Source organism: Artibeus jamaicensis, unplaced genomic scaffold (genome assembly GCF_021234435.1).
Source record: "Artibeus jamaicensis isolate MK-2021 breed Jamaican fruit bat unplaced genomic scaffold, CSHL_Jam_final contig_465, whole genome shotgun sequence".
NCBI classification, from domain to species: Eukaryota; Metazoa; Chordata; class Mammalia; order Chiroptera; family Phyllostomidae; genus Artibeus; species Artibeus jamaicensis.
The window spans coordinates 29,696,790-29,716,554 of NW_026521843.1; the positions used below are offsets into that span (position 1 = coordinate 29,696,790).

The window sequence follows — 19,765 nt, forward strand, 5'->3', positions numbered from 1 at the left end:
TTTTTTCTTTAAAAAAACCCTTTTTAAAAAAATCCTCACCCAAGGCCTTTTTTTTTTTACTGCATTCTTTAGAGATAGAGAGGAAGGGAGAAAGAGAAACATCAGTGTGAAAGGTAAATGTCAATTGGTTGCCTCCTGTACATGCCCAGACCAGGGATTGTATGCACCTGGTCCCACGAATCACACTTGCAACCAAGGCATGTGCCCTGCTGGGGGATCATACCCGTAACCTTTTGGTTACAAGAAAATGCTCTAACCAACTGAGCTCAATGGCCAGGGCAGTAGTGACTTTTAAAGAAGGCTACTTTTGTCACATATATTTCAAACCTAAACTCTGGATCACTGATATTACACTTATTTTATCAATGAAAGCTTGTGAAAAACTCAAGGAAATGACTGGGAAAATTTAAGCATAACCTTAAATATAATTCTGTCATAATTACACAACGTATCCCTGGGGCAGGAAGAGCTTTATTGGGTCCATATAAAAGAGCCTGATTACTGTCACTTAAATCTATGAGAAAGTTTATTGACCAGAGGGGGGAAAGACAAAAGCTTTATAACATACAAGCTTTAACATACAAGTCAAAGCTTTATAACGTACAAGCTGTGGAATCTTCTGTAAATTATTTTATCTTTCTGAGAGGCAGTTTCATTATATGTTAAATAAGATTAAAAATAGGTATTTTTAGCTAAGCATTGTTATGGAGATTAGTATATAATAAGAGTGAAATTGTATACAGCACATAATAATTGCATAATCAATGTTAAATCTAAACAATTTAGCTAAAAAATTTGCACAAGTTATGTACATTCAGTGGTAGAAATGAATATGCAAATGTAACTATGGGATTTTCAGTGATTAAAGTTTCTCTTATTCAACTCTTCAAGGTGTGTATGGCTTGGGAGAGGTATTTTTATGGTAAAATATTAGAGGCTCTTGTACATTTAAATAAGACAAAATAAACTTTATAATTTTCAAAGTAGATTTCAAATTAGAATGAACTTCAACTATTATGATTTGGCAGTGCTTGCTTATTACATAATAATTTCTTTTTTTTTTTTTTTGCATATTTACTTCTTTTTTTTTTTTAATTTTTTATTGATTATGCTGTTACAGTTGTTCTATTCCCCCCTTCATTCCCCTCCACCCTACCCCCTATCCCCACCATTACCCCCCCTTTAGTTTATGAACATGTGTCTCAATTCCTTTAGATTCTATATTTCCCATGCTATTCTTGCCCCCCCATCTATCTTCTATCTACTTCTATTTTCTATGCTACTTATTTTCTGTACCTTCTCCCCCCTTCTCTTCCTCCCACTCCCCTGTTGCTAACCCTCCTTGAGATCTTCATTTCTATGTTTCCACTCCTGATCTAGCTGTCCTTTTAGTTTGCTTTCGTTTTAGGTGTGGTTGTTAATAACTGTGAGTTTGTTGTCCTTTCACTGTTCATGTTTCTTTAACTTCTTTTTCTTAGATAAGTCCCTTTAACATTTCATATAATAAGGGCTTGATGATGATGAACTCCTTGAATTTGATCTTATCTGGGAAGCACTTTATCTGTCCTTCCATTTTAAATGAAAGTTTTGCTGGATAGAGCAATCTTGGATGTAGGTCTTTAGATTTCATGACTTGGAATATTTCTTTCCAGCCCCTTCTTGCCTGTAGGGTCTCTTTTGAGAAATCTGCTGACAGTCTGATGGGCACTCCTTTATAGGTGATTGTCCCCTTATCTCTTGCTGCTTCTAGGATTCTCTCCTTCATTTTAATTTTGGCTAATGTAATTATGATGTGCCTTGGTGTGTTCCTTCTTGGGTCCAACTTCTTTGGGACTCTCTGAGCTTCCTGGATTTCCTGGAAGTCTATTTCCTTTGCCAGATTGGGGAAATTCTCCTTTATTATTTGTTCAAATAAGTTTTCCACTGGTGGCTGTGCCTTTCCCCCTTCTGGTACCCCTATAATTCGGATGTTGGAGCGTTTAAAGATGTCCTGGAGGTTCCTAAGACTCTCCTCATTTCTTTGAATTCTTGCTTCTTGACTCTTCTGTTTGGCCATTATTTGCTTTCTTCTGGTCCACTCCATTGATCTGAGTCCTAGTTTCCTTTTCATTGCTATTGGTGTCCTGTGCAATTCCATTCATTTCAATTAGTTTCGCCTTCATATATTTGTCTAATTTGTTGGTATAATCAACCAGTTCTGTGAGGATGCTGATGACCAGTGTTTTAAACTGTGTGTCTGTGAGTTTTGCTATTTCTTCGTCGCTTAGATTTATCTCTGGGGCTTTGAGGTCTTCCTGCGACATTTTTGGTCTGTTCTGGCCCTTTAAGTGTGAGAAGCGGCTCCTTGGACTCCCAGGTCGCTGGGTTGTGACGCTGTATGTGGGGGCGTGGCCAGAGCGGGGAAATGGCGGCCCCCCTCTGCTGTTTCTCACAGCTGGGTGCGGAGGAGCAGCGCCTTAGGTGGTTCACCTGGGCCGGGCCACTCAGAGTCGCTGGGTTATGACGCTGTATGTGGAGGTGGGGTCAGAGCAGGGAAATGGCGGCGCCCTCCACTGCCGCTTGTCGTGGGGACCTGCCGGCCAGGTCCAACCGCCCACTCCCTCACCTGTCCACCCTCGCACAAATGCGCGACCTCAGTCAACACACAGCTCCGCTGTCCCGCTGTCTCCCCCGCGGTCGCTCGCCTGGTTGCTCGCTCGGTCACTCACTAGGTCCAACTCTGCGCCTGGATTCCGCGCCTGAGTCCGGCTGACCGAGACCTCCTGTGCAATCCCGCTTCACCAGCCGCTGGTTTCGCCCCTTACCGGTCAGGCTGAAGAATTTGTTGTTAACGGACCTCCAAAAAGTTCAGTTTTCCGTGTTCTGGCTGTGTTTTCTGTTGCTAATATTTAGTTGTCTCTAAACTTGGTTGTGTGAGAAGGCACGGCACATCCACCTATGCCTCCATCTTGGTGGAAGTCCCAATAATTTCTTATAAACTATCTTTTTTACTCTTTTTGAGTGTGTGTGACATAATCAAAAGCCAATATAGCTGAGCAATAATTCCAGTATTGGAGAAACTTATGTCTCTGTTGAAAATATGAAGAAGCGCCCTGACCAGTGTGGCTCAGTTGTTTAGGCATTGTCCTGCAGAGCAAAAAGTCACCAGTTCAATTCCCAGTCAGGGCACATGCCTGGGTTGCAGGCCCAGTCCCTGGTTGGAGTACATGTGAGAGGCAACTGACTGATCAGTGTTTCTATCACACATTGGTGTTTCTCTCCCTCTCTTCCTCCCTTCCCCTCTCTGGAAATGAAGACGCTTTTAGGGATATTAGGAACTGTTCTTATCTTTGTCTCCTGGTGACATAGCAGGAGATTCTTATAGCAGCCTTATACATTTGTTATAGTTTGGCAAGGGCTGATAGGTGACTGTGTTATCAACTAGGAAAAGTATGTACATTTATAATGAATCTGGGATCAAGTATATATATATATTTTTAATTATATTTCATTGATTATGCTATTACAGTTGTCCTGATTTTTTTTCTCCTTTGCCCCCCCCCAGCACCCCCCACTCCCTCAGGCAATTCCCCCACCCTTGTTTTGTCCATGGGTCATGTGTGTAAGTTCTTTGGCTACTCCCTTTCCTGTTCTGCACTTTACATCCCCATGGCCATTTGTAACTACCTGTTTGTACTTCTTAATCCCCTCACCTCTCACCCTTTCTCCCACCCCCATCTCTTTATCTTTAAACTTTGGTGTTTTCATTATGATGTGTCTCGAGGCGAGCCTCTTTGTGTCCTCGTTTGGGACTTTGTACTTCTTGGACTTGCATGTCTGTTTCCTTCACCAAATCAGGGAAATTTTCTTTCATTATTTTTTCGCATAGACTTCCAGTTTCTTGCTCTTTCTCTTTTCCTTCTGGCACCTCTGTGAAGTGGATGATGGATTGCTTAAAGTTGTCCCACAGGCTGCTCATACTACCCTTGTTTTTCCTGGATTTTTGTTGTTGTTGTTGGTCTGCTTGGTGGTTTTTTGTTTCTGTATGTTCCAAATCGTTGATTTCATTCTTGGCTTCATCCATTTTACTCTTGTTTCCCTGTAAATTGTTCTTCATATCAATTAGTGTATCCTTCATTTGTGACTGGATCTTTTCCATGTTTGTCAAGGTCCTCCCTAAGTTCCTTAAGCATCCTTTTAACCGATGTTCTGAACTCTGCATCTAACAGATTGCTTATCTTTCTTTCCTTTAGTTCTTTTTCTGAAGTTTTGATCTCTTTTTTCATTTGGGCCATGTTTCTTTGTCTCCTTGTTTTGGCAGCCTCCCTGTGTTTGTTTCCATGTATTAGGTAGAGCTGCTTTAACTTGGTGTCTTGGTAGTGTGCCCTAATGTAGTAGGTGTCCTGTAGGGTCCGGTGGCACAGCCTTCCCTGTCACCCAAGCTGGGTGCTCCATCAACCTGGTTAACACTGTTTGACCCGCTTTGGAGATCCCCAGAGACTCTGCCCCACTCAACTTCCTGGCCCACCCAGGCTGCTTTTCCATATGAACAAATGAGCAGCAGCTGGCCTCAGTGAGCCCCAGACCTGGAACTAGCAGCCTAGATTCACAGCCTGGCTTCGCCTGGAAGTCTCCAAGCCCAGCACAAAGTAGCAGCCATCTCAGGTTGCTTTGTAACTCAGGCAGGGTGGCCCCTGGCAAAGCACAGGTCGGGGCTGATATTGGCCTGCAGCACCGGAGAAACCCCAGGGCCAGCTAGCCCAGTGGACAGTACAGACCACATGGAAGCATCACCATCCTGCACCTGCTCAGCTGATCCTCCACGGGGGGGTGAAGGTTGGCGGTAAGAGGTGGTAAGAGGTCACAGCCAACCCTTGCAGCTGATTGGCCTGAGTAAGGCCAATTCCTCCCATTGATCTGCCAACAGCAACCAAGGCTCAACTACAAAGAGGAGGGTGTACTCAGCACACATGAAGTGTACACCTGAAGTATATTTATAAGTAGAATACTGTATTTCGCTGTGTATAATGCACACCCTTATTTTTCCCTCAAAAATTTGGGCAAAAAGGTATGTGTTACATACAGCGAAAATACAATATATCATTGGGCTATCAGTTCGCTGTCCTGAACTTCTTATTTTGTGTTCAGTACATACAGGAGTACCTTGGAGATATTACAGGTCCAGTTCAGACCACCGCATAAAGCGATTATCTCACTAAAGCAATTCATGAATTTTTTTGGTTTCCTAGTATATGTAAAAGTTACGTTTATACTATGCTATAGTTAGTTTGTGAAGTGCAATAGCACTGTCTGTAAAACAATGTACATACCTTAGCTAAAGAATTCTTTACTGCTAAAATGCTAACCATCATCTGAGCCTGCAGCGAGTCGTAATCTTTTTACTGAGGAGGGTCTTTTTTCAGTGTTGATGGCTGCTAACTACAGCTGTGGCAATTTCTTAAAATAACACAGTGAAGTTTGCCGCATCGATTGGCTTTTGATTTCACAAACGGTTTCTTTGTACCATGTGATACTGTTTGATAGCATTTTACCCAAAGTAGAACTTCTTTCAAAATTGTAGTCAGTCGTCTTAAACCCTGCCTCTTTATTCACCAAGTTTATGTAATATTCTACATCCTTTGTTGTCACCTCACCAGCCTTCATGGCAGCTTCACCTGGAGTAGATTCCATGTCAAGAAACCGCTTTCTTTGCTCATGCATAAGAAGCAGTTCCTCATCCGTTAAGTTTTATGAGTCACACCTTCAGGCTGCACTTCTAATTCTAGTTCTCTTGCTGCTTATACCACATCTGCAGTTACTTCCTCCACTGAAGTCTTTTTTTGGGGGGGTGCTCCCCTCTTTTTTTTTTTTAATTTTTTTTATTGATTATGCTGTTACAGTTGTTCTATTCCCCCCTTCATTCCCCTCCACCCTACCCCCTCATCCCCACCATTACCCCCTTTTAGTTTATGACCATGTGTCTCAATTCCTTTAGATTCTATATTTCCCATGCTTTTCCCTCCCCCCCATCTATTTTCTATCTACTGTCTATGCTACTTATTTTCTATACCTTCTCCCCCCTTCTCCTCCTCCCACTCCCCTGTTGCTAACCCTCCTTGAGATCTTCATTTCTATGTTTCCACTCCTGATCTAGCTGTCCTTTTAGTTTGCTTTCGTTTTAGGTGTGGTTGTTAATAACTGTGAGTTTGTTGTCCTTTCACTGTTCATGTTTCTTTAACTTCTTTTTCTTAGATAAGTCCCTTTAACATTTCATATAGTAAGGGCTTGGTGATGATGAACCCCTTGAATTTTATCTTATCTGAGAAGCACCTTATCTGTCCTTCCATTTTAAATGAAAGTTTTGCTGGATAGAGCAATCTTGGTTGTAGGTCTTTGGATTTCATGACTTGGAATACCTCTTTCCAGCCCCTTCTTGCCTGTAAGGTCTCTTTTGAGAAATCAGCTGACAGTCTGATGGGGACTCCTTTGTAGGTGACTGTCCCCTTATCTCTTGCTGCTTCTAGGATTCTCTCCTTCATTTTAATTTTGGCTAATGTAATTATGATGTGCCTTGGTGTGTTTCTTCTTGGGTCCAACTTCTTTGGTACTCTCTGAGCTTCCTGGATTTCCTGGAAGTCTATTTCCTTTGCCAGATTGGGGAAATTCTCCTTTATTATTTGTTCAAATAAGTTTTCCACTGGTGGCTGTGCCTTTCCCCCTTCTGGTACCCCTATAATTTGGATGTTGGAGCGTTTAAAGATGTCCTGGAGGTTCCTAAGACTCTCCTCATTTTTTTGAATTCTTGCTTCTTTGCTCTTTTCTGTTTGGCCATTATTTGCTTTCTTCTGGTCCACTCCATTGATTTGAGTCCCAGTTTCCTTTTCATTGCTATTGGTGTCCTGTGCAATTCCATTCATTTCAATTAGTTTCGCCTTCATATATTTGTCTAATTTGTTGGTATAATCAACCAGTTCTGTGAGGATCCTGATGACCAGTGTTTTAAACTGTGCGTCTGAGAGTTTTGCTATTTCTTCATCGCTTAGATCTATGGGCTCTGAGGCTTTGAGATCTTGCGACATTTTTGGTCTGTTCTGGCCCTTTAAGTGTGAGAAGCGGTGCCTTGGACTCCCAGGTCGCTGGGTTGTGACGCTGTATGTGGGGGCGTGGCCAGAGCGGGGAAATGGCGACCCCCTCTGCTGTTTCTCACAGCTGGGTGAGGATTAGCGTCTTAGGTGGTTCACCTGGGCCGGGCCACTCAGAGTCGCTGGGTTATGACGCTGTATGTGGAGGTGGGATCAGAGCAGGGAAATGGCGGCGCCCTCCACTGCCGCTTGCTGCAGGGACCCGCCGGGCCCTGGTCCAACTGCCCACTCCGTCGCCTGTCCGCCTGCGCACAAATGCGCGACCACAGTCAACACGCAGCCCTGCTGCCCCACTGTCTCCCCCGCGGTCGCTCGCCTGGTGGCTCGCCCGGTCGCTCACTAGGTCCAACCCTGCGCCTGGATTCCGCACGTCTGGATTCTGCGCCTGAGTCCGGCTGACCGAGACCTGTGCAATCCCGCTTCACCAGCCGCTGGTTTCGCCCCTTACCGGTCAGACTGAAGAATTTGTTGTTAATGGACTTCCGAAAAGTTCAATTTTCCGTGTTCTGGCTGTGTTTTCTGTTGCTAATATTTAGTTGTCTCTAAACTTGGTTGTGTGAGAAGGCACGGCACATCCACCTATGCCTTCATCTTGGCGGAAGTAGGGTCCTCCACTGAAGTCTTGAACTTTTCAAAGTCATCCATGAGGGTTGGAATCAACTTATTACAAACTCCTGTTAACATTGATATTTTCACCTCCCAAGAGTAACTTAATGACATCTAGAATAATGAATCCTTTGCAGAAGGCTTTCAGAGTTCTTTGTCCAGATCCATCAGAGGAATCACTATTAATGGTAGCTACAGCCTTACAAAATGTGTTACTTAAATAAGACTTGAGAATTGAAAATACTCTTTGATCCATTACACCCACCCACAGTAACCCTGGTTGTTACCTCTGACAGTGTAGATTTGTTTGGCCTATTTTTGTTGTTTATGTAAATGGAATCATTTCATTTACACACACACACACACACACACACATTCTTTGTGTTTAATTTTCTTTTGTTCAGTATTATATTTGAGATTTATCTGGATTGCGTGTAGTTGTACATTGTGTGTTATATTGTGTGGTATTCCTTAGGGTGAACATTAAACTTGCCAGACTTTAATTTATCCATTTTGTTCTTAGTGGGCATTTGAGTATTTTCTACTTTTGACTTTTATGAACAGTGCTGCTATTATAGTATACTTTTATTTTCTGAAAATCATTTTCTAATGTTAAGAGATTTGCTTAAACTTTGATTTTCTTGGTTTGGATTGGGAAGAAACACCAAGGAAAACGATGTGTTTGGAATTTATTTTTATTTTGCCGCTTGCCTTTAAAAAAATCTCTAGACTTGTAGTGATAGCAGTCTTTTAAATTCTTAATCTTAGGTTGCAGTTTCATCATTGTCTGCAGTTATCAAGTTTTTAGAACTCTTATCAGATGATTCAAACTTTGGACAGTTTGAACTGACTACATTTGACTTCAGCCAATACATGAAATTGGATATTGCAGCAGTCAGAGCCCTTAACCTTTTCCAGGTAAAAAATAATTCATGGATCAAAAACATTGAATGTTTAAATGCATAGACACAGATAAAAGTATGGGGATTACCAGAGGGGAAGGTGAGTGGGGGCTGTAGAAGAGGGTAAAGGCACAGGGATAAATGGTGATGGGAGATTGGACTTGGGGTAGTGAACGGACAGTTCAATACACAGATGATTATTAAAAAAGAAATTGTCTCAAAAAATAAAAACGTGAAAAAAATGGAATGGTTAAAAAATTGTTTCCTCTGATATATCCTGAAAAATTTCACTAAGGACCTTAACTATTTTGAAATATTATACTTAGATAAGTAGTTTTGAATTATTGTATTTTTCTACCTGGAAGATACACAAAGGGTATTTTTTCTGGCTTTAGGAATACGTTTTTATATTACAGCAGCTTTTAAGAATTATATTCTAATAAGTTTTATGTCTTAAAACTGCCATAATTATAAAGCGCTTTTGGTTTGGGGGAATATCCAGCAAAATACAGGTTAACAGGTTGAAAATTTGACTTTAGGGAGAACTTTTGTGCAAATTTCTCATTTAATATTTGAAGAATATTAAATGTTCTTGTTCTCAAAATTATTTTTCATGGCACAGTAATATTTTTACTAATGAGCATGCTGTTCTTTGTGATTTTTGTTTACCAGGGTTCCGTTGAAGACACCACTGGCACTCAGTCTCTGGCTGCATTGCTGAATAAGTGCAAAACCCCTCAAGGACAAAGACTGGTTAGCCAGTGGATTAAGCAGCCTCTCATGGATAAGAACAGAATAGAAGAGAGGTATGTTACTAGTGTATACTTTTGTTAGCTTTGAGTAACATGCAGTTACTCCGTTTGATTATACCACTTACTCTTTTTCTTTTAAAAAGATTGTATTATTTATTTTTAGACACAGGGGAAGGGAGAGAAACATCAGTGTGTGGTTGCCTCTCATGTGCCGCCTACTGGAGACCTGGCCCATAGCCCAGGCATGTGCCCTGACCAGGAATTGAACTGGCAACCCTTTGGTTCTCAGGCTAGTGCTCAATCCACTGAGCCACACCAGGCAGGGTACCTCTTACTCTTATATGCAATTTTGTACCTATATTATAGCATCTACTTCACAGAGTGCTAAATTATAATAATAAAATGGTAATGATTTAGATTAATTTATTAATTATGTTTTACACTATAAAAGTAAAATTTTATTGGAAAGATGGTATGGATAGCGTTTCAGAGAATGAACTCTGGAGCCAGAGTACATTGGTTCAAAACATGGCTTTGCTACTTATTAGCTTTTATCTTGGGCAAGTTACTCAACCTTTGTGTCAGTTTTTTCACTTTTAAAATGGTAGTAATGCCCTGACCAGTGTGGCTCAGTTGGCTGGGTGTTGTACCACACAGTGAAAGGGCACTGGTTCGATTCCTGGTCAGGCACATGCCTAGGTTTCGGGTTTGGTCCCTGGTCGGGGTGCATGCGAGTGAGAGGCAACTGATTGATGAATCAACTCACGGCCCCCACTGGGGACCTGGCCGCAACCCAGGCATGTGCCCAGACTGGGAGTCTTCGAACCGGCAACACTTTGGTTCACAGCTGATTAATCTTCATCGTGTCAATATTTCTCTTCCTGTCTTTCTTCCTCCTTCCCCTCCCTGCAAAAATAAATAAACAAATAAGGGAAGAGTGGGATTTAGTGACAATATAAGAAATAGGAAAGATTGAGTATTTGCAAGTAATTAAGGCAATTTATAATTTCTAATTTTAATTGTTTGAGTAGGTAACTACATTTATGTGTGTCAGAATTTAAAGCAGAAGGATATACAGTAATAAGTCTCCTACCCTGGTCTCTTAGCTCCCAGGACCCCTTCCTCAGGGCCTTTGCGTCTCCAGGAACACATTTCTTGTCGTACTCTGTGTGGATTGCTACCACTGCCCTGTACCCTCCCATGGAAAGTCTGTGGCTGAACAAGCAAAAACATATGTCTGTTCACTCATCTTGGTACTTCTAAAATTGTGATGTGAAAATGGCATTGTCCTGGAAGCAGCAGAGCATTCATTTAAAAATGTCGGTTAACTAGAAAATAAACTGACACTGTAGTTAATTTTGAAATGGTGTACTGAGTAGACTTGGGAAACTAGCAATTTATTAGGCTTTTAATGATATCCAAACCAAAGATTGAGGGGCTGAGTATATTGTCTTATACAGTGAATTTTAGAAGCCTCTTTCTTTGATGTCTAACTTCTTAATAACTCTTACTAGAACTCTTGTGTTCTTGAACAGTGTGGATTACATATGATTCGTGTTCTGGTCCATTTGAGAGGAATCAGTGATAAGATAGCAGGAACAGGGAAAAGGCATAGGAAGATTCTTGATCAGAAATACCTTCTCTCTGCATTATTACCATTTATCTGAGAGTGGCCTAAGAATGTGGGATTTTAGGGAAAGAAGAGAAAAAGAAAGATGAAGGGTCAAGTCAGTCAGCATCAGTGTTCATCCTTTCTTCACCCCTTACACCTCAGGAATTGCTTGTGATCCTTAGGACTCAGCCTTTTCTCAAACTGTTGTGTGCGTACGAATCTCGAGAAACTCATTGAAATTTCATAGAATTCCCCCATCCCCACCAGGGATTCTGTAATATTATCCATCTCCCAGTGATTTTGATGCTGGCGATCTTGGACCAAACTTGGAAGAGTACAGATAAAGCCCAGAGGCTTAGCTGTGAAAGCCTAGTTTGCTTTATTGGGTTTTGTAATTTGGCCACATCTGTTCTGTTTTTTAATCTAGAGTACATGCAATAGACGTTTTTTCCAGAGCAATAAGTGCCTGAGTTATTCTTGGTGTTTGTTTATAGCCCCAGTGACTGGTTCATAATATAAGCTTGGTAGCAGATTATTTTCCCACTTACCACAACAAATATATCTGCTGCCAGCTGCCTAGATATCTTTTATTTATTTATTTTATTGATTATGCCATTACAGTTGTTCTGTTCCCCCCTTCATTCCCCTCCACCCTACCCCCCACCCCCAACATTACCCCCCTTTAGTTTATGACCATGTGTCTCAAGTCCTTTAGATTCTATATTTCCCATACTATTCTTGCCCCCCCTTCAATTTTCTATCTATTGTCTATGCTACTTATTTTCTGTACCTTCTCCCCCCTTCTCCTCCTCCCACTACCCTGTTGCTAACCCTCCTGGAGATCTTCATTTCTTTCCACTCCTGATCTAGCTGTCCTTTTAGTTTGCTTTTGTTTTAGGTGTGGTTGTTAATAACTGAGTTTGCTGTCCTTTCACTGTTCATGTTTTTTTAACTTGTTTTTCTTAGATAAGTCCCTTTAACATTTCATATAATAAGAGCTTGGTGATGATGAACTCCTTGAATTTGATCTTATCTGAGAAGCACTTTATCTGTCCTTCCATTCTAAATGAAAGTTTTGCTGGATAGGGCAATCTTGGTTGTAGGTCTTTGGATTTCATGACTTGGAATACCTCTTTCCAGCTCCTTCTTGCCTGTAGGGTCTCTTTTGAGAAATCAGCTGACAGTCTGATAGGAACTCCTTTGTAGGTGACTGTCCCCTTATCTCTTGCTGCTTCTAGGATTCTCTCCTTCATTTTAATCTTGGCTAATGTAATGATGATGTGCCTTCGTGTGTTTCTTCTTGGGTCCAACTTCTTTGGGACTCTCTGAGCTTCCTGGATTTCCTGGAAGTCTATTTCCTTTGCCAGATTGGGGAAATTCTCCTTTATTATTTGTTCAAATAAGTTTTCTACTCGTGGCTGTTCCTTTCCCCCTTCTGGTACCCCTATAATTCGAATGTTGGAGCGTTTAAAGATGTCCTGGAGGTTCCTAAGACTCTCCTCATTTTTTTGAATTCTTGCTTCTTTGCTCTTTTCTGCTTGGCCATTATTTGCTTTCTTCCGGTCCACTCCATTGATTTGAGTTCCAGTTTCCTTTTCATCGCTATTGGTTTCCTGTGCAATTCCATTCATTTCAATTAGTTTCGCCTTCATAAGTTTCTCTAATTTGTGGCTATAATCAACCAGTTCTGTGAGGATCCTGATCACCAGTGTTTTAAACTGTACGTCTGAGAGTTTTGCTATTTCTTCATCGCTTAGATTTATAGGCTCTGGGGCTTTGAGATCTTCTTGAGCCAATTTTGGTCTGTTCGCGCTCTTTAAATGTGAGGAGCGGCACCTTGGACTCTCAGGTCGCTGGGTTGTGACGCTGTATGTGGGGGCGTGGTCAGAGCGGGGAAATGGCGACCCCCTTTCGCTCCACTGGGTGAGGAGCAGAGCCTTAGGTGGTTCACCAGGGCGGGGTCACTCAGGTCGCTTGGTTATGACGCTGTATGTGGAGGCGGGGTCAGAGCGGGGAAATGGCGGTGCCCTCTGCTGCCGCTCGCCGTGGGGCCTGCTTAGTCCCGTAGTCTCACCGCCCACTCCCTCGCTTGTCTATCTGCCTACGAATGCGCGACCACAGTCAACCCGCAGCCCTGCTCCTTCGCTGTTTCCCCGAGGTCGCTTGCTGAGTCGCTTACTAGGTTCAACCCTGAGCCTGGGTTCCGCGCGCCTGAGTCTGTCTGGTCGAGTCCTCCTGTGCAACTCCGCTCTGCCGGCTGCTGGTTTCGCCCCTCTTACTGGTCAGGCTGAAGAATTTGTTGTTACCAGACTTCCGAAAAGTTCAATTTTCTGTGTTCTGGCTGTGTTTTCTGTTGCTAATATTTAGTTGTCTCTGAACTTGGTTGTGAGAGAAAGCATGGCGTCTCCACCTATGCCTCCATCTTGGCAGAAGTTGCTGTCTCTCGATATCTTGACAGTCTATAGAGTTTGAGTTATTTTTGTCTTTATTTTCATTTTTTAAAGAGTGAGTTTTTATTTAGGTTCCTTTAAACCAGTGGCACCTGGGGCAGTTTTTTCCTCCAGGGGACACTTGGCAGTTCCTAGAAACATTTTCATGTGTAGAAGACAGGGATGCTCTTAAACAGCACAGAATAGCCCCGTACAACAAGGAATGTCAATATTGCCGAGGCTGAGAAATCCTTTAGATAGATGAGGTCTGTCCAGAATGTATCCAGCCACGTAATATGAAAAATAGAGCCATTTATTGAAGAAGATACAAGGTACATTGTATGTGGGCACCTTGGGACCTCACACAGTTCCTCCAATTGCCATCAGCTACCCTGTTGTATTTTCCTAAATCTCACTGATGGTCTGAAATCTCTTCCCTTTCAAATGTGATTTTAGTTTTGGTAGAAGCCAGAAGTCACAGGGTGTCGACTCTGGGCTATAGTGGGGCTGAGTCACTTGGGTGATTTGATGTTTTGCCAAAAAACTGCACGAGACACAATGCATGAATGAGTTGTGTTGTCGTGATGAAGCTGTCAGTCACCAGTTGCCCATAGCTACGGCCTTCTGAATCATCCAAATAGTGTCTGCGGAAGATACTATTACGTTCAAGCTTAATACAAAATTTGATGCACATTAGTTGTTCTGCTCACTTAATCATTTTGAATGCAACAGCTACATAGTACAGATGCTCATTCAACAGTAACCGCTCCCCGCCCCCCCAGTACAGTGAAGTCGTCATTGTTCACACAGGTGCATTCAAGTCCACTCCCCTTGGCTGCCAGGTTACATCAATGACACATATACCTTTCGCCTTACATTGACAATGGCTGGACTTTTTCTGGACAGACCTCATGTGTAGTCATTATGTAATTACTCTAGGGACCACAAATTTTTCCCTCATATAATATATTGGATGAACATTTTGATGATGCAGGAATTGTAAATGCTGATGGAGAGACCGATAAATAGTTAAGAGATTTAGAAAGCTAATTTATTTCCTTACCCTGGTCCTGTGTAACCTGCTGTGGGTTAATTTACTTCTAATGTAGTTTACAAATGTAAGGAAGAGGTTGTTCATCTGATAGGTGGCCTTCTGACCTTCAGTCACTTGCTGTGCCATGGCCATTTTCTCTGCCTTTGATTGTTAAAACTTACCTTCCAGCTATTAACTTCAGTAACATCTACAACTTGTTTTTTTTTAAACTTCAAGTTGTGACCCAATAGTGGGTTGTGAAATTAGTGTAGTGGGTGATAATCAGCATTTTTAATAAGTCAAATATGATAGAAAAATATCACTGCATCATATATAGTGTTGCTCTTTGACACTTATACTTTTTATATTTTGTAGAGAAGGAAAGATTCCTTCATCCTACCATCATCATAGGTTGTCTGGCTGGGGCCCTGTAGATTGCTTGGAGTGACAAAGGTAGATTAACAAGAGAAAAAACAGAAATTTATGTTTTGTTTTTGTTTTTTTTTAATTTTTAAAAAAGATTTTATTTATCTTTAGAGGGGAAGGGAAGGAGAGAGGGAGAGAAATATCAATGTATGGTTGCCTCTCGTGCGCCCCCTGCTGGGAACTGGCCTGCAACCCAGGCGTGTACCCTGACTGGGACTCAAACTGCAGTTGTTTGGTTCACAGGCCCTGCGCTCAGTCCACTGAGCTACACTAGCCGGGGCAGAAATTTATGTTTATCTATGGAAATGCGCAGAGAGAAGTAACAAGAGGGTTGGTTGGCACTTGAACTTACATAACATTGTAGCAAAGAAACAACAAAATTTTAGAGGAATGACAAGACTGAGTTTGTAGGGCTAATTTGTGGGGAGGCAGATATTTGGGAAACTAGTTAGTAAAAGTTTATGTAGGTTCCCCCTGCTGACATCTTCAGGCTGATAAGGGTTTAATATCGTCCAGGGTGAATAGCTTCTGTCCTTCCTGGTAAAGAAGAAAGAGGGGAGACACTTTACTAAATGTGTGTCCTGCTTTTTACGCAGATGGGAGAAGACAGCTTTTCTTTTTTCAGCTGCTTAGTTGTTTACAGCTCACAGTAGTTCTTATGCCCAAGTGTCACATTTTGAGGTGGCATATTCTGCCTTCTACAATATCTATTCATGCATGTTCTGGGTCATGATGCAAAAAATCCTTCCTGTGGATTGCAGTGGGGGGAAAAAAAGGGAAAGCCACCGATTCCAGTAAATTACAAAAACAATATGGGCATCGTGTTTTATAGTTCTTTTTTTAAAAAAATGTTTTATTTATTTCTTTTTAGACAGAGGGAATGGGAAGGAGAAAGAGTGGGAGAGAAACATCAATGTGTGGTTGCCTCTCATGTGTCCCCTATTGGGGACCTGGCCTGTAACCCAGGCATTTGCCCTGACTAGGAATCGAACCACGATCCTTTGTTTCACAGGCCAGTGCTCAATCCACTGAGCTACACTAGCCAGGAAACAAACATTTCAGTTTTTTAAGTAGAAATTTTTGGCTTTGTACTGTCAGGTAATTTTAGAATGCATTTTTAAAACTTATAAGACCTGATTAAATAAATACTGAATTTGGCAACCTTTTTGAATGGTAATTCTCTTATATTAAAGATTATTGTTTTATATGTGCAGTATGTGTCTAACAACAGTGTTGCAGTGTGAAATTCTTCTATTGAAGAAATGTCATTCTGATGACAGTTAAACAAAATGGCTGTATTTTATTATCCTATGCCATTCAACTAAACATTGCTTTGGTTAACAACTAGTTAGATACTGCTTACATTACAGTGTTAATGGAGCTTTTCATCCTCCATAAAAAGCTAACATTTCAGAAAAGATTTAAGATCCTTACATGGAATTTTTCAGTTCTTTTAGTTGAGACTATGTGCCTAGTTGACAAACTGTAATTCTCTACTGAAATATTTAAGATTAATTCTAGTGTAATTTATTTCAGATTAAATTTAGTGGAAGCTTTTGTGGAAGATGCAGAATTGAGACAAAGTTTACAAGAAGATTTGCTTCGTCGATTCCCAGATCTTAACCGACTTGCCAGGAAATTTCAGAGACAAGCAGCAAACTTACAAGACTGTTACCGACTCTATCAGGGCATAAATCAACTCCCTAATGTTATACAGGCTCTGGAAAAATATGAAGGTAACAAAATGATTTTGTTTTTGTTTTCTTTCTTTCACTCTTGACATACTTAGCAAATGTGCTGTCTTTATATAGCAAATGTGATTCTGATAATTTGCTATGTTTTTCTAAAAACAGGTTTGTGTTGCCCTGTAGCTTATCACACAAGTCATGAGACAACTTAGAACTTTTGTTTTTTAAGGTTTTATTTATTTATTTTTAGAGAGGTGGGAAGGGAGGGAGAGAAGTATCAATGTGAGAGAGAAACATCGATTGGTTGCCTCTTGCATATGCTGCAACCAAGGCATGTGCCCTGACTGGGAATCAACAGGTGTCAGTCTGGTGACCCTTTGGTTCACAGGCTGACTCTCAGTTCACTGAGCCACACCAGCCAGGACTCAACCCCAGTTTCTGACTTTGATGCTTTTCCAAGGGTAGGATAAAGATCACCCAAGGAATATGCAGAGCAGAATTTCTTACTCCCTTTTTTGGGACCTGAAAAGGTACCATTTACGGAGAAGGCAAAAAAATAGAATATGATCCAATAATGCCACATTCTCTGTGTGTATGTGGCCTAATGCATTTGCTGAGAGTTTTGCAACAGTTTGGCAACTGGTGTCCAGGTATTTGAAGTTATTCAGCCTAGAAAATACTAGAGGAGAAAGACTTCAGGTGTCATGGTTGCTAAGAGCATTGTTCTTTTCTTTTTACAACATGAATATTGGAGACTTCAGGTGTATCCTGGTTATTGGGAACCTAACTGACCTGTCTTGAGTGTGTTCGTTTTTTCAAAGATTTTATTTATTTTTAGAGAGAGGGGAAATGAAGGAGAGAGGGAGTGAAGCATCAATGTGTGGTTGCCTCTCACACGCCTGCCACCAGGGACCTGGCCTGCAACCCAGGCGTGTGCCCTGAATTGAACTGGCGGCCTTTTGGTTCATGGGCTGGCTCTCAATCCACTGAGCCATACCAGCCAGGGCCTGTCTTGAGCTTTTAAAACAAAACAAAACAGAAAGCACCAGAATAATACTTTGCAGCATTCAGCATACCTCCTTGTCTTACTGATTCAAAGAGAAAGCCAAAAGTAGGGCCAATGTATAAAGAAAATAAACCAGATGTGCTCCCTTGAAAAGCGAAGTCATGATTTAAAAGTTTTAAAAATATATTAGTTTGTTGATAAAAATTGGGTATGTTCTTCTGGTACCTTGTGATATTTTTGGTGTTTGGTAACTCTAGATTTAATATCTTAATGTTATTCCTGGGAAAAAAAAACCCAAAATTTCAGAGACAGCAGAGGGCAGCAGCAGTACAGAAAGCCCCTTTTTTTTTTTTTAAATTAAAGATTTTATTATTTATCTTTAGAGGGGAAGGAAGGAGAGAGGGAGAGAAATATCAATGTATGGTTGCCTCTCATGCGTCCCCCACTGGGAGCTGGTCTGCAACCCAGGCATGTGCCCTGACTGGGAATCGAAGCTCATTCCTTTGGTTCGCAGGCCCTGCGCTCAATCCACTGAACTACATCAGCCAGGGCCAGAAAGTCCTTTTACATTGACTGATAAAAGCTTTACTCTATATCATCTTTCCCCGTCAGAAATAGCGGGGAAAAATACACTTGCCCCTCATTATTCCTCATTTCTCTTAAAATTAACAAGTTGATGTAAAACCTAATATAATGGTATTATGCAATTAGGAAAATTTCTTTCTCTTTTTAAAAAATACTTTATTAATTTATTTTTAGAGAGGGGAAGAAAGGAAGAGTGGGAGAGAAACATCAATGTGTGGTAGCCTCTCACATACCTCTTACTGGGGACCTCGCCTGCAACCCAGCCATGTCCCAGCCCTGGCTGGGAATTGAACCAGCGACCCTTCAGTTCACAAGCTGGCACTCAATCCACTGAGTCCTAACAGCCAGGGCACAAATTCTTGATAATGCTTGAAATAACTCTTAAATATGCAGGTTATTTTATTGGTGTTTTTTATCATAACAGCTATTGTACTGAGGTATCTAACTCTTCTCATATCAAATTAATCATCTGTTGCTGTTTAATATATTTCTTAAATACCTCATGTTTAATATTTTTCCCCCGTCTCTGCATCCTTTTCAATGAACTGATAGTTAACTTTTTTTCCTAATGTACTTTTAATTTTTTTAGTATATTTAATTGATTATGCTATTACAGTGTCCTATTTTTTTCTCCCTTTTATTCCCCTATACCCTACACTTCCCCCCACCTCAGCATTTTTCCCCCTTAGTTCATGTTATGGATTGTACATATAAGTTCTTTGGCTTCTCCATTTCCTATACTATTCTTAACTTCCCCCTGTCTATTTTGTACCTGCCATTTATGCTTCTTATTCCCAGTACCTTTTTCTCCATTATTCCCCCTCCCTGCTGTTAACTCTCCATGTGATCTCCATTTCTGTGATCCTGTTCTAGTTGTTTGCTCTGTTTTTGTTTTTTTAGGTTCAGTTGTTGATACTTGTGAGTTTGTTGTCATTTTACTGTTCATAGTTTTAATCATCTTCTTTTTCTTAGATAAGTCGCTTTAAAATTTCTTATAATAATAAGGGCTGGGTGAAGATGAACTCCTTTAACTTGACCTTATCTGGGAAGTACTTTATCTGCCCTTCCATTCTAAGTGATAGCTTTGCTGAGTAATCTTGGATGTAGGCTCTTGCTTTTCATGACTTCAAATACTTCATTCCAGCCCCTTCTTGCCTGTAGAGTTTCTTTTGAGAAATCAGCTGATAGTCTATGGGAACTCCTTTGTAGGTAACTGTCTCCTTTTCTGTTGCTGCTTTTAAGATTCTGTCCTTCACTTTAATCTTGGGTAATGTAATTATGATGTGCCTTGGTGTGTGCTTCCTTGGGTCCAACTTCTTTGGGACTCTCTGAGCTTCTGGGACTTCTGGAAGTCTATTTTCCTTGTCAGATTGGGGAAGTTCTCCTTCATTATGTTTTCAAATAAATTTTCAATTTCTTCTTCTTCCTCTTCTCCTTCCAGCACCCCTGTGATTTGGATGTTGGAATGTTTAAACTTGTCCCAGAGGTTCCTAAGCCTTTCCTCTTTTTTTTTTTTTTAATTCTTCTTTTTTCATTCTGTTCTGGTTGAATGTTTATTTCTCGCTTCTGCTCCAAATCATTGTTTTGAGTCCCGGTTTCCTTCCC

The 19,765-nt window shown here is 41.1% G+C and overlaps 1 protein-coding gene across 1 annotated transcript in view; it reads left to right on the forward strand.

Moving 5' to 3' along the window:
* The window catches only part of MSH2 (mutS homolog 2), a 62,625-nt gene that overhangs the window by 12,377 nt on the left and 30,483 nt on the right, over nucleotides 1–19,765 (forward strand). Inside the window, exons 5-7 of the mRNA XM_037161262.2 lie at nucleotides 8,496–8,645; nucleotides 9,302–9,435; nucleotides 16,418–16,617. Coding sequence (XP_037017157.1) covers nucleotides 8,496–8,645; nucleotides 9,302–9,435; nucleotides 16,418–16,617 — 484 coding nt within the window. The remainder of the gene's footprint in view (nucleotides 1–8,495; nucleotides 8,646–9,301; nucleotides 9,436–16,417; nucleotides 16,618–19,765) is intronic.